Here is a 15,198-nt window from a genome sequence, read left to right on the forward strand (position 1 = left end):
CTCTAAGTTTTAAGAGTTCAGAAAAGAGATAATAGCTTGTATTTAGTGGGCTCATTTTACGCCTCTTGTATCTTTGATTTGGCTCTTTGAGCATCTTGATTTTTAATACACATTTGTGTATATATATATATATATATATATTTTTTTTTTTTCTTTTTTTATTTTCTCTCTTACACCATCAAATTCTGGCCCACTTCACGTCTATCGTTTCCCCAACGCCATCATTTCAATTCCCAACAAAATATTCCATCACTAAAAAATAAATCCAATAACTAACCGCCCAAATTCAATGGAAATCCGCCAAAAATAGACATCGAACCATACTCTTTCTCCCCAACTCGCCATCCAATCCACTCCCCCCCAGCTCGCCGTCTCTCCACCAAGCTCAAAACCAGAAGCAAAAAGAAAAAGAAAACCAGCAAATCAAACCAATAGAGAAATCAAAGAAAACAATTTCGATGACTAACCTCCCGCTCAGCTTCGTACTTCTCCTCCTGCTCCGTTTCTGCACACCGGCAATATCAATCACCTTCCCCGGCGACGCCGCAGCTCTCGCCGCTTTCAAAGCTGCCGTGGTCCCTTCCTCGATTCTGCCTTTCTCTTGCCTATCCTCCTGGAACTTCTCAGCTTCGTCCGACCCATGCAGAACCTTTCTATGCGGCGTCTCCTGCTCAGCCGACGGCCGAATCACGGCCATTGTCCTGGACTCCGCAGGGTACTCCGGTTATCTTCCCGCCGTCATCTCCAACCTCTCCCAACTCCAAACCCTGGATCTGTCCAACAATTTTTTCCACAGCTCAATCCCTTCCTCTCTCTCCTCCCTCTCCAAACTACAATCCCTCGTCCTCGCCTCTAACTACTTCACCGGTACAATCCCCTTCTCACTTTTAACAAATCTTTCATCGCTCCAAACCCTAGAGCTCTCCCGTAACTCCTTCTCTGGCTCCATCCCCGCCCCCCTTTCCTCCCTCACCGCCCTCGCTATCCTCGACTTCAGCTACAATAGATTTACTGGTCCGATCCCTTCTTCCCTCCCACCAAATCTGGTAACTCTAGCTCTGAGATGGAATTCGTTGACAGGATTTCTCATCCGATCTGCGTTCACGCCGCTGCGGAGACTGGAAGTTGCCGATCTCGCAGGAAATCGACTCAACGGGAACGTAGAGGGGTGGCTACTGAAGCTCCCTAAGATACAGCAATTGAATCTGGCGAATAATAGCTTAGAGAAATGGGTGGTGTGGCCGGACACCGCCGGCGACGGTGGAGGACAGGAGCTCGTCGCGGTGGATCTAGGGTTTAACCAGATCGAAGGACGACTGCCTCCGGAGCTGGCGGACTATCCGTCGTTAGTGGCTATCACGGTCAGTTATAACAAGCTGAGAGGCGAAATACCTTGGCAATACCACGGGGAGAAGAACGGGGCGGCGTTCAGGCGGCTATTTCTCGCCGGGAATTATCTCCAAGGTAGAGTTCCGGCAGTGTTTTTAGGGGGAGAAATGGCGGGAAGCTTTGGGGATAATTGCTTGGAGGGATGCCCGGTGGCCTCGGAGATGTGCTCTCCGAGGCAGAAACCTGGGTGGATTTGTAAGATGGCGTATTCGGGTGCCGTCGGCCAGCCGCGAGGGAATACGATGGGGGTATAAGCTCGCCGACGGTGAGAGGTTTAGGGTTTTCGAGCCGGAGGCCTGCTGTCGGTAGACGACAAGTGGATGACGTTTCCGGGATGGAAAATTGTAGAAATATGTCAGGCTTGTTATTATTATTATTATTATTATTATTATTATTTTTAATGGTTTTTATGTTCAAAATAATGTGATATTGTTACAAACCATCATATTGAAATAAAAGTTTTATATGTAGCATTGTTAATTAAGCATTTATACTAATTTATGTAATATGTGTGAATTTATTTTAATTGAGCTAAATATTTTAAAAATTTAATTAGAGTTTATTTGGGAAGTTTAAATTCTATTTTTAATTTTAAAAATTTATTTATCAGCTATAATTTTAAAAAATAATAATATTGGCATCTTCATCCAATCCCTTCACATCCCCACACAGCCCTCTACATAAAAACAAAGCATATTCAAACCTGCAATCACAGAAAGATAGCAGCAACAAAAATCAGCATGTCCATCTTTCTCTCGATTAATCCATCACTCACCAAGATTTTTTTTTGTTTTTTAATTCTGCCGACATGTTGGAGCTATTGTGTGATAGAAAAGTACCCTCAAATTTGGAGAGATTATTTTATGCGGACGTCGAATTCAGTTCATATTTAGGAGACTAATCAAAATTCATCATATCGGCAGTACCGAGCCGCGGTACAAAGCTGTAGTACCGAGCAGGGGCGAACAGGATACCGAGCAGGGGCGACGTGACGCATTCTGGTTGGTCTCCGAACGGCGTTCGGCATCCACACTGAATAATTTGCATCAAATTTTAGAGAAATTTTTATAAAATGATGGTGAGACCTGTAATGCTTTATGACGCAGAATATTAGTCATTAAAAGAGGAGCATACAATTAAGTTAAGTGTTGTGGAGATGAAGATGTTTGGGTGAATGAATGTCTTTACTCTTAGAGATAGAATGTGAAACGAGCATAAACATGAAAAAATTGGACTAACTGTAGTGGCACATAAGATTAGAGAGAGTCGACTTAGATGATTTGGTCACATAAAATGGTGGCCTTCTGATGACGTGGTTAGGAGGGTAGATGCATTAGATTTAACCTATATTAAAAGGTAGAGTAAACCTAAAAAGATTTTATTCTAAAATATTAAAAATAATTTTTTTTTTTATGAGATTTAAATAACAATTTGACTGTTAACAGAACACAATAAAGCTCTTTTCCGTCTAGAGACTAGAAATACTAGTAATGTCAGTCATGAAATTTTGGCAGTTCAATAGAAAGTACCAAAGAAACACACAAAGTTCATACAAAAACTAACCCAACACTTAGAAAATTTTCCCGATCCTCATCACAAGGCACCCCTAACCCCGTATTCAACATGCTCAATACACAATTTTAGGTCCTCCAGATAAGAAATTATTCTGTGCAGAGATCGGATGCAGAATGTTATTCGGAGACCAATCAGAATGCACTACGTCTGCAATACCGAGCCACAATATTGAGCAAGAGGTGGCATGACGCAATCTAATTGGTCTCCGAACTGCATTCAACATTCGCACAGAATAATTAATCCTTTCAGAGTGAAACTTTCTAAATCCATTGCCATATTCTGCTCAATCCAGAGAAACATATGCGTACAAAACCATTTCGTATCAATCTTGAAAGCTTTGCCTGAAACGATGAACAGAAGTTCTTATCACAACAGGATTTATAATGTGAGCAATAAATACATCTCACATGGACATATTGACCACCCAAGAGCTCCTTTATCCAAATTCTCCATCGTCCCTTTCAAACGCTTATTAGTTATCAATTGTGGCAATCATTAAACTCTCAATCACCCACTGCAGTAGCCATTTCTCTATGTTCTGTTCAAGTTGTTCAACCGAAGGACAAGCAATTTAACAAAAGTTCAAGATTCTTATATGTGGAAGTCCAACTAAAATCCAATGAAATGGACCATAAGACATGAGTAATAAAGGCTTGATTTCATTTAGGATAATTTTTTTTATTGCTTTTTAAAAAGTTCTCTCAAACCTAAGTCTCAAGATATAAGGCTTCGTTTGGGATGGCTTTCTACAGCTTCTTAAAACAATTTTTTAGTACAAGAATTAAATTTTTTTAATTAAAAAACTGCTTTAAGAAGTAATAAGAAAGTCGTCCCAAACGAAACCTAAGTCCATGAATCAATAATTTTACAAACTATGATCTTTAAATTAACCCTTCACATTAACACAACTTGAAAACAAGCCCTTCTGACAGCTCTCGAAAGGGTGAAAGGGCAGGAGAAAAATAAGTTGACAAAATATTTCTAAGCCTTTCTTTTCAGTAGACTTAAACGAGAGCTCATCAAGGATTATTATTTCAGCTAAAGCCCTCCTCATAGTCTCTTTATGTTATCATGCTCTGGCAGTTATTATACCTTAATACTCATCTAAGGAAGTGGAGCAGAAGGACAGTTCTGCCAGCAGCAGAAGCTGCTCTCCACTCACGGTTCAACGGTGACTTTTACCCATATATTGGGCACTGTTCATGGAAACAAATCAAGGAATGAAAAATGAAACAAGCTCAAGCCATTTCTCTGTTTCTCTCTGCTTTGTCTCTCTAATGTTTTATCTTGCAGATTTCACTTTAGGCACTACATAGGTTTTTAAACTCTTCCCCGCATCTCATGTATCCCCTACATCTATAAGCAAATTAAAATTCAACTGAAAATAAGGAACATCTTCCTTTTTTTATTGCGAACCTAAACACAAAATCACAGAAAAAATACTAAAAAAATAAAAAAAACATTGTATTAAAAGGGGGATAACTAGGCAATTTAACTTGCCTAAGGATCATGGTTATTGTGTGCTAAAAAAATTGAGGTAGTAGAGTTTAGGTTTCAGTCTTAGGCCTTTTCCAACTGAATTCCAAATGCATGGAACGGCAAAACTTCCGCTATTTGGTTGCAAGTGAACAGTGTCTCGCCAACGTTGGCATTGAAGTGTTCACCTTCGCTATTTTTCTGTCTCTAAGCCTACGGGATTTGCCGAAGAAACGCGCGAAGGAGAAAGACGATTACCTGGGCGCAAAATGGAATTCGATTGGAGATGAATCACGCCATTTTTTAGTTTCACTACATTTTTGAGTGAAAAATTAGATTTTTGGTTGGAGATGCCCTAGCAATGTAAAATATCCTGATAACTTGAAGCAGCATAAATCATATTTTTACTAAAATTTCATTAAAATTCTAACTTGAATGATTAAAATTCCTAAAAAAATGTATGAAATACAGAAACTAGTTAGACTGCCCACTTTTTAGAATTCCTATTCATTTGAAACAAATTGAAAAAACCTGCACAAGTGCTCAGATCTGTACCAGTTGTGGCTTCAAGAAAAATCTGGATCTGAGGTGAGTTGCTCAATACTCAGCCGTCTCATTGAACTCGGCATGTCTTCATTAGAAGTGGAAATATGGTTCCTCCTACCAGATGCATCAACAAATGCTGGGAAATTCATATCATTAGCCTCATTTACCAGGTCTCTGAACGTTGGGTCTTCGCCAAAATTCATCAAAGCTTCGGTTGCATAATCCCTAAGCTCTTCCGAAGCACCATTGAACAAATCAATAAGAAGAGGAATTCCACCTGCCTCAGCCAAGGCTCTTCGATTTGCTTCTTCATAACTTAACTGAGCAATAGTCCCCATAACCTTCAACCTAATATCAACATTCCCGTTCATCAAAATCTCAATTAGAAGAGGAATTGCTCCTGAATCCCTCACCACAGGGAAAGAGTGCTTGTATCCGGCAATATCCCAAAACACATCTACAGCTGCTGACTTAGCCTCTTCATCACTGCCACGAAGAACCTTCACCAGTTGTTCAGCAATCAAAACCGCATTTTCCTCAGCCACAGCTAATATACAAAACACGTCTTCCGCTATTTCTCTGCCAAGAGGCTCAGGCCCCTCAAGAAGCTCGATATACAACGGAATCGCACCAGCTTCAGCCACAGGTCGGATACAATCTACATGGGAAGAAATTATACCAAGCGCATTACCAGCAGTTATCTTTGCCGGCTGGTTTCCTTCTCGAATCAATTGCAACAGAGCCAAAGCAGCCCCCGAATCTGCAAGCATGCATCGCACCCTCTTCGAAACTCCGAGAAGCCCAATAGCATGCGCAGCCTGGATCCTCGAAATCATCCTACCAAGTGATATCGCCTCAATCAAAAAGCTCAGAGCACCAGCGTTGATGACAAGCCTCCTTACTTCTCTTAGCATAGCCATCGCGCTAAGAATCTCCAGCAAGGGCTTTCTAGTATCATCGGAGCAAGAAGTGATCAATTCCAGAACGATATCCAATCCATTATTTTGTGCTAGGGTTATGCGATTAGGACCGTGGAAGGCTACGAGGGCGCTGAGGAGGCGAAGCAACGATCTCTGAAACCGATCACTCGACTCCGGAAGGAGCCCTAGAATGATAGAGATTGCGCCATGTTGTCCGATTATGGGGCAAAAGGGGGCGCCAGCGCGGCGAGCGAGACGGCAGAGGGCAAACGCGGTGGCTTCGCGTATTGATGGATGAGAGCTTCCGAGGTGAACGACGAGGGCCGGAACGACCGAGTAGAGGGCGGAGTCAGGCGCGAGCTTGGAGAGGCGGGCGAACTCGTAAATGGCTCTCAATTGCTGCCGTTCGCAGCCCCAGGTGATGACGGGGTAAAACAAGGAAATCTTCCCGTCCCAATTCGTGACATCGTCTTCAACAATCTGCGCATCTGGATTCATCGCTGGTCGAAGGAGAAATCCCAGTTAGGCGAGTAGAAGCCAGGCTCAAGAGACGGAGCGTCGTTTGACTTATGGTAGGATTAGTAAATCGCGTAAATTCAGATTTACTATAAAAGTTGCGGAATGTTAAATTATAGGGATCTATTTCGCATAATAGATGCTATTTTTTATTTAATTTTGTGAAAGTATTAAATAATGCAACTCAATATTTAAAAAGCTGAATTAAAATTAGATTTATGCAGTAAAAATTATAATAAAATAATAATAATTAGTATAAATGCATCCATTCATGAAATCAGCATAAAGAAACATATATATATATCATAACTATTATATTCAGTAAGGTCAAAAATATAATTAAATATAAAATTTTATTTCTTAGCAGCACGAGTATAACTTACACAGTTACACTCAAGTTGATCGGTCTTGTGAGTGGATTAATGCGTTACTAGCAACTTATGAAAAATTACTTAAAATTTTACTTAGTTTTTATTTTGGACGATTTTTTTACTGCTTCTTAAAGCAATATTTTAGTACAAAAAATTTAGATTATTGTACTAAATTATTGTTTTAACAAACAGTAAAAAAGTCACCCCACATGAAATCTTAGTAAAATAAAACATACATTGACTTCTTGCAAGTTGGTTGTAACTAAATACTTACTGCACATTGAATTCTCTCTTAAGATTTATTTGGGACAGCTTTCTTGCTACCTTTTAAAGCAACTATTTACTATAAAAAATTTAGGTTTCGGTTGGGACAACTATCTTACCTCTTCTTAAAATATCTTTCTAGTACAAAAATTTAAAATTTTTTTACTAATATTTTACTTCAAGAAGCAATAAGAAAGCCATCACAAACTAAACTTTAATTTTTTTACCAAAAAGCTTTAGTAAGAAACAGTAAGAAAGTCATCTCAAAATAAACTAATCATTAGGTGCATATTAGGATCTTGATATTATCTTATACATCATCACAATCACTATCATACTCTAAGAATGAATTTTTATAGCTACCCAAAAAACATATTTAATTTCCTGAAATATATGACATTGTTGGTTGGTTTACTCAAACACTACTAAAAAAATAAGCCATCGAGCACTTTTTATGACCTACAGTAGCGGTTTAAACACCTACTAATTTTTTTGCAGCGGTTTAGAAACTGCTGCAAATCCGCTGCGTTCGCTGCAAAGGCTTCGTTTGGGACAATTTTTTTACTGCTTCTTAAAGTAGCTTTCGAATACAAAAAAATTAATTTTTGAACTGAAAAGTTACTTCAAGAAACCGCAAGAAAGGCGTCCCAAATAAAGTCTAAGACTTCATTTTTAACGGCTTTCTTAATATTTCTTAAAGCAGCTTTTTAGTATAAAAATTCTAAAATATAGCTTTAAGAAGCAGTAAGAAAGCCATCCCCAAAGAAGCCTAAGACGAGAGATATTGGAATTATAGAGCTAAGAAGAACAATGGTCGTAACAAAGCTAGGAAGAACAAAGGTGGTTGAAATTTGCACAATCACTCTAGCAAATATAAGGCGTTTTCTTCATCCTAAGAAATCAATAGCTAATGGAATCATGATTTTACTCAACAATTTTGGAAACTTCCTTCTCAGACCAATGTCCTTAGTACATGAAAATTTAAATAAGAAAAATTCACAAATCACCGGCAAGAGAAAGCAGGTCAAAAGTACTTTTGATCTTCCAATTCTTATTTACGACAGAATGTTCTCTTCCCAATCACATGGTCCACTGATGCCAACATTCAGGCTCTGTTTAGGACAGCTTTCTTATTGCTTCTTAAAGCAATTTTTTAGTACAAATTTTAATTTTAATTGAGGTCAAAAGTGCTTCTTAAAGGGTGCATATCCCAGTTCATTTGAGGGTGGGCAATTAAAATTTGTGACCTAAAAGTGCTTTGGTTTTGGAGTTCTGCCCCCTCTCAAAAATAATTTTTTGCCCTAACATGTCCATCTCGCGCGTTCCTGCCCATCGAACGGCAATGCTAGTGGTCGAAAAAACTTTGGCGTGCAAGAAAAAGCGGCTGATGTCTCTGATCCTTTCTCCCTCTCCTGATCTGAGTTCCATCTCCGTGCTCCATCTCGACAAGGCTTACTTATGCCCATTGACAGCCCGTCTCTGACGCATGAGGGAGCAAAGGAGCTGAAGGTTATATTTTGCCATTAATGGCGATGGCTTTCAAGTCAAAGCTTCTTCTCTTGATTGGTGTTGGGGAGACATTATAATCTTTTATGAAAAGAAGAGAAAGATGTATGATGAGCGTGACAGGAAAAAGTAGAGATAACTGAAAAAAGTTATAATTGTCTCTTTGCCTCCCAGCATCAAGGCAGAGATCTTAGCCGTCCCCATTTCTACTGGCATGGGTAATTGTCTCTGGACGGGCACTGATAAACCTGCTTTTAATTCTTTTCACAAAGGCTTCTTTTTAAACGAACAAACTGTTACTTGGTTTAAGCATGTTTGGCATAAGCGTTATGCTTTACGCTTCTCTCTTACTACTTGGATGGCTTTTCGTAATGGCCTTAAAACTCCTGATAACCTCAATGCTAGAGGTTTGGCTGTTAACACTAGTTGCATTTTTTGTCATCATTCTGAGGAGAATCACAAACATTTGTTCTTTGAGTGTGAGTTTACCTTCCAGGTGTTGTTGAAGGTATTTCCCTATTTTAACCGTATGCTTCTAAGGCCTAATCTGGGTCAAGCCTTTCAAAGCATTGAGGATTGGGATATGGATAAAAGCAGGAAAAACTATTGCTTTATGCTTCTTTGTGCTATTGTTTACTATCTTTGGCGAGCACGGAACGACAGGCTTTTTGGCAACCTTATTGATTGTCAAAACACTATTATTGCCAAGATCAAGCATATTGTGAACCTTAAAACTGCAAAGCGGAAATGACTGATCTGGTCTCCGATTTTCTGGCATTTGTTATCCTCTCGTGCCCCACTTGCTGGATGAGGTCCCTGCTGCTTATCGGGCTAATGCATTACCTGGAGGGCTATCTTTGGCAACCAGGTTTCGCCTTTTTGAAGGACAATGATGAGAGCATTCTATCTGCAACCCCTTTGGACGGCCGACTGGCAACCAGGGGAACCATACATCCTGAAGGATGAATTTTGTTACCTGGGTGATCTTCTTGTGAAATGCAATTCTGAGTCCTTTTGTTTTACTCATTCCTGTTTTAGCTTTTCTTTTTTAAGCAGCTAATTGCTGATAGGGTTTTGTGTCTGCTGCCTTTTTGTTGTGCTAGCAGACTTTTTACTTGTATTTCTTTCTTCATTTTTAATGAAATGGGCTAAGGCCCCTAATTTCCCAAAAAAAAAAGAAGTTATAATTATTTGCTCTAATTATTAAATGAACTAAATCATTATATCTAAATATTAAAATTACTATTTATATAATTATGTTCCAATTTATAAAATAATTCCAGATATCTAAAAAGCATATTTCTTACGGTGATGAAGCCTCATGAAGGTAATCCAATGAGCGAGAAAATCAAAGTTCTGATATTTTGGATTGTAACCATTCTGCATTGTAGATGCATTAAGGTATATATTTTCAAACATATCGCCTTCTAATCTCTTTTTTTTTTTAATATGCAGTTGGTGTAATTGTGAAAAATTTTGAGGGGGTTTTTGAAAAATTTATTAAGGGAGCCTAAATTAATTATTTTTTAATTTTTTTCTCAACTTTTTTAATCTGGCCTTATGATCAACATATGCAATTAAAAAAAAAATCTCAATTAGTATTTGATGCAAGATTTTTCACATTTAATTTCAATTTCTTAGAAAATTTACATCCACTCGAATGGGTTTCAATGTGAAGGCCAAGGAAGGTTAATGTGGATTGTGGAGTATAAGATTTGAGTTTTACTGCATGATGATTTTTAAATTTTATCAAAAAATATTTTCATTTATTTTTAAGTCAATCAAATATTTAAATTTTATAAATCTCTCCATTTAAAATGTTGTACACTCAAACCCCTTTAACCAATCAGTACATATATAGATAAGTTTTATTAATAGAAAATGATACAAATAATTATTTTATATAACATAAATTAAATATTGATTTAGGTTTTCATTCATCTTTTTAAATATTGATTTGATAACAATGAGACTGCATATTATTTCGAAAAGAAATCACAAATACATTGTGATATGCACGATATGTTTGATAATTTGAATATATGAGCCCATCCTACTCAATATTTAAAATTTGGACCATATTTTGTTTTAATCATTTTTTTTTTAAATTTTAGCTTATATATGTTTTAACTTTTTAATATTTAATTTTTCCGAGACGCTCAGTTTGACTATAAACTCGCTGAAATTGGTGTTTAGATGGTCTCTGATTTAATTTTTGAAGCTTCCAACTCTATTCTGCCTCAAGATTCGTGTATGATCAAGATAATATTTTGGTGACATATCAAGCTTATATATGTTTTAACTTTTTAATATTTAATTTTTATATAAAAGTCCGCCCACCCTAAAAAATAAGGCTGGATCCGCCCCTGAGAGCCAGCAAAAATGGTGGAAAATTAGTAGATGTAGAGGGGGAGAGGTTGCAGGAAAGAGAGGGGAAGTGCGAAGGAGGTCCATAAACCTTGCAAGCTTCATTTGTCCTTGCAGGCTAAAGCAACTTCCATTTGTATGGAATAATGGGAATTATGATCTCTTATGTTGTCTTATTACAAATAAGTCTTTAAAACTATGATCAAGATAAAAGCTGAGAAAGATTGGGTGGTTGAATTTATTTCTTTCATACACAACTAACAAGGTTATTAATAGGCTTTCCTATTACTCTATTAGTTTATTTAGATAGATTTAAGACTTATATTTGTAGTGCTTTATTTAGATTGATTTCAAACTTCTCTTTGTGGTGGTTTATTTGGATTGATTTAGAACTTCTCTTTGTTTTGAGTTGGATGTAATTAAGTTTAAGAGGCCTCTTTTGTTTTGTATGCATTTGCGGCTTCTTAGTAGTTGATCGATTCTCTCATCTCCAGTAATTGTGTATTACGGTCGCATCGATAATCTTTATGCCTTATTTTGTGTTTGATCTCTTTCTTATCTTCATTTTATATTCATTAAGCCATTACAATATTCACTTTGGGTTTTTTTTTTTAGATTCTATATATGGTTTTCTTCAATTTTTTTTAGTGTGGCATGCACTTAGATTCTAATTTCTTCCCTCACAGATGAACACCTTGAGAAGAAGAATACTCCCATGAGAAAGCCTAACTTCATATTTCCTTTCAGGATCAAAGTTCATTCAGTTTGGTTTGTAAAGGATGTTTATTTGAAGTACAACTTAGGAGAGCCCATATTTAGTGGCTCGACCATTTTATTCTGTTAATGTCTGAAATATTTGGCGTTGGTCTCTGAAACAACTCTTATAACTACGCAGCTTCGGAAGAAAATCTAGGAAACATTTTGAAGTCTCAGCAACCACATCGTCGGAAAAGTCGTCAAAATTTGTGATGAATTTATTGCCGTCGGAAATGAGTTGTTTTCCTGTAATGTCAATGCACCTTTTGAGTTTCTGCGATAAATATAAACTTGAAGAGAGAGATGGCGCTCCCTATCTTGGATGGACGAACAGGACTTTGGTTGTCTCCTCTGCATGGCGAGTTATTACATCCGGTCACCCGACGTCTGGACATTCAATCCAGACGTGCCACGTCACCTAAATGCACCGGGTCGTCTCGACGTATTTGGTTGACGTGACACGTCTGGATTGGTGTCCGGATACCAATCCGGACAAATCCGGACATCGGACGTAATAATTTGCCCCTCTGCATGGAAGTGAAGGTTGAGAATGATCAGACTTTTGGTAAGATCATGGCTCCACTTTTCTGCTGGTAGTCTTCTTTTTCTGAACCAGATTGTAATCTGTAAGTTTTACTGCTTATCATTCATGGGATTATTTTTTTGTTATTTCTTAAAACAGTTTTCAAGTACAAAAATTAAAAAATTATTTTAAGAAGCAGTAACAAAGCCGTCCCAAACGAAACCCTAATCTCTACATTATTAGATTTGGTTATGTGGATTAAATAACTAAATCCTGGAACAAGCTGTTTCAGTTCATTAATCGACCTTGCAGTAACTCAAGATCCACCAATGGGATCTGAAGAGCTTCCGAAAAAAATCTTTGAAAATACTCTTTTAAGATTCTTCTTCATTTTGACAGATTCCACTTCCTCCCGATGATTGAAAATTTTAACTATTTCGCAGCAAGATTCGCCATCTTATTAACTATTAAATTTCTTCTGTTTAAAATGTATTATAAGCAGCTTAAGTGTTTTAAAATATATTAATAGACCCATCATATTGAATTTTTTTTCTTTAATATTATTATCTATCAAATAATTAATTATAAAATTATATGGTAAAGTATTCAAAAGAAAAATTATTTTATGAAACTGAGTTAGTAAGACTTCTAAAATAAAAGTGATATATCATAAAAAAAAAATTATATTGATCGGGCATGAATCTCAAGCTAAAATTGAGTTGAAAATTTTCAAAATTAAATTTAGGATCATCCGAATTTTGATTTCAACAAACTTATAGTCGAATTGAACGTCTCGAAAAGATGAACCCAACGACACCAAATTCGAATTAATCCGAGCCCAAATGGTATCAAATTGAAGACCCGAAGCGTTTTTGAAAAGTTTAAACTATAATTTTTTATTAATTTTTAAAACAACGTTTTAGTATAAAATTTTTTATTTCAAAATATTTTATAGAAAAAAAAAACTTAGTTGGAAACTTCAAAAATTAATTTCGGGAGCATATGAACTCCGATTTCAGCGAGGTTACAGTCAAACTGAGCGTCTCAGAAATACAAACCCAACGACACCAAGATCAACCCAATCCGAGCCCAAATGAGTCCGAATCAAAGGTTGGAAGTAATGTTGGGAGGTTCAAACCGCAGTTTGAGTTACCAAACGGTCTCCGATTTTGACGAGCTTATACTCGAATCGAACGGCTCAACGAGACGAATCCAACGAGCCCAAGATCATCAAATTCCAAAATCATTAAGGCCTTAAAATGTCCAACGAACGGTGCATGTCGAAGGATTCGATATCGGCCGTCCATTCGGATCACTCCCAATTCGCCCTTGATCTCACGCCTATTTACGGGCTGTGCCACTACAGAAAAACTATAAATAGAGCCCTCATTCCACACCAAGGGGCTCAAGTGAAGAGAGAGAGAAGAAGAGGAGAAGGAGAAGGAGAAAGGGGAATAGGAGATTCCTCACCTCCTCGACCACCGCCGCCGGAGTTTTTGCTGCCGCCTGAAGACACCGGAACTCTGCCGGATTTTCGGGAAACACCAGGAATTCGCAGAAGAAGAAGGAGAAAGGGGAAAAGGAGATTCCTCACCTCCTCGACCACCGCCGAAGCTCTTCCTGCCGCCTGAAGACGCCGGAACTCTGCCGGATTTTCGGAAAACGCAGGGAATTCGTAGGATTTTGTGAATTTCGTGGAAGGAACGAATTGTATTTGGATTATCCCGATTTGTGGGACGAAATCCGCCATTTATAATCTACGAAAACACTAGTGGAATTTTGCAAATGGGCGAGGCCCCGTGGTTTTTTCCCTTTTTGGGTTTTCCACGTAAAAACTCTTGGTGTTCACTCCCCTTTTCTGTTTGTGTGTTAAACTTACGTGTAACGCTCGGACGCAAATTTATAAACTCTACCGCCGCGTATTTTCTAATATTAAATTTCTTTGATTATGGAGTATTTGTTCATCATTTAAGTGTGTTAAAGATATTATAATTGAGTGGTCTTAGGCTCGTAGGATTTATCTCGACGAGCCATTGGATTCGACTATAAGCATATCATATTTGAATATCATTTGATTTTTCAATTAATGGTTTGAAGCTTTATAGGCTTTTTCCCTTTGATTTGAACCCCATTTGGGCTCAGATTATACCGAGTTTGGTGTCATTGAGTTCGTCTCCTTGATATGTTTAATTTGACTATAAGCTGGCTGAAATTAGAGTTTGAATGATATCGATTTTATTTTCTAGAAAAACTCGGTACAACTCGGTATTGCTCGGGAAATACCGCTCTGTGAAGATCATTACCGAGCAATGCCGAGTTGTACCGGTACAACTCGGTATTGCTCGATATTACTCGGTATTTGTTCGGTATTGATTATTGTCTAGCAAAATCGATCAATACCTAGCAATACCGAGCAATAACTAGCAAAATAAAAAAATACTGAGCCATCCTGGGTCTGTTCCGGATCTGATTGTCGGGACGCGAAATAAATAATGAGAACTACTGACGTCCTGTGACAGTACCAAATAAAAGTTTCATAAAGGTGGGCTCCTTCCCAAATCGGACAGGTGTCAGCGTGCCACGACAATCATCGCTTCGTTCGAAAGCACACGTTGCCTATAAAAGCATGCTCGGATTCGGATCTTTTCAACTGTTTCTTTCCGTCTCGTCGTTTTCCAAGTGTTCATTTCCGTCTTCTCATCTCCTTCCAAACGCAGAAAGGGTGAAACGATTTGCACGTTTCTTCACGCTCCGCCTATAATTAGGGGTGGAATCAACCGGAGGTTTTTTGGGCGTTTGATCGGTGTTACTTTGGGCGAGATCGTCGCTCCGATCGGTGGTACGACATGTGAATGAGGTGTCAAGTAGAAGTTATTTTGTGAGAACATTGGACCATCAAGAGGTCAATCAAAAGATATGCAGTAATAATACACAATAAAAAAAATGAGGTGGCATATTATGATTCGTCTGAGTATTTGTATCGGCACAT

The 15,198-nt window shown here is 38.0% G+C and overlaps 3 protein-coding genes across 3 annotated transcripts; 2 read left to right on the forward strand and 1 right to left on the reverse strand.

The window, feature by feature from the left end:
• Positions 1–137: 137 nt before the first annotated feature.
• On the forward strand, positions 138–1,855 carry LOC110107601 (LRR receptor-like serine/threonine-protein kinase FLS2). The gene has a single exon (XM_020837888.2). The coding sequence runs from the start codon at positions 459–461 to the stop codon at positions 1,641–1,643; it is 1,185 nt and encodes a 394-aa protein (XP_020693547.1). The 5' UTR covers positions 138–458; the 3' UTR covers positions 1,644–1,855.
• Positions 1,856–4,858: 3,003 nt separating this feature from the next.
• On the reverse strand, positions 4,859–6,491 carry LOC110107583 (ankyrin and armadillo repeat-containing protein). The gene has a single exon (XM_028698304.1). It carries the CDS (start codon positions 6,402–6,404, stop codon positions 5,007–5,009), a length of 1,398 nt encoding a protein of 465 aa, XP_028554137.1. The 5' UTR covers positions 6,405–6,491; the 3' UTR covers positions 4,859–5,006.
• A 2,286-nt stretch (positions 6,492–8,777) lies between these two features.
• Positions 8,778–9,314, forward strand: LOC110107586. Its single transcript, XM_020837866.1, has one exon. The coding sequence runs from the start codon at positions 8,778–8,780 to the stop codon at positions 9,312–9,314; it is 537 nt and encodes a 178-aa protein (XP_020693525.1).
• The last annotated feature ends 5,884 nt before the right edge of the window (positions 9,315–15,198 follow it).

Source organism: Dendrobium catenatum, unplaced genomic scaffold (genome assembly GCF_001605985.2).
Source record: "Dendrobium catenatum unplaced genomic scaffold, ASM160598v2 fragScaff_scaffold_1061, whole genome shotgun sequence".
NCBI lineage: Eukaryota > Viridiplantae > Streptophyta > Magnoliopsida > Asparagales > Orchidaceae > Dendrobium > Dendrobium catenatum.

Excerpts from the sequence above, each read along its gene's own strand:
- LOC110107586 (XM_020837866.1), top strand. The coding sequence starts at position 8,778 with ATGGGTAATTGTCTCTGGACGGGCACTGATAAACCTGCTTTTAATTCT.
- LOC110107583 (XM_028698304.1), bottom strand. The coding sequence starts at position 6,404 with ATGAATCCAGATGCGCAGATTGTTGAAGACGATGTCACGAATTGGGAC.
- LOC110107601 (XM_020837888.2), top strand. The coding sequence starts at position 459 with ATGACTAACCTCCCGCTCAGCTTCGTACTTCTCCTCCTGCTCCGTTTC.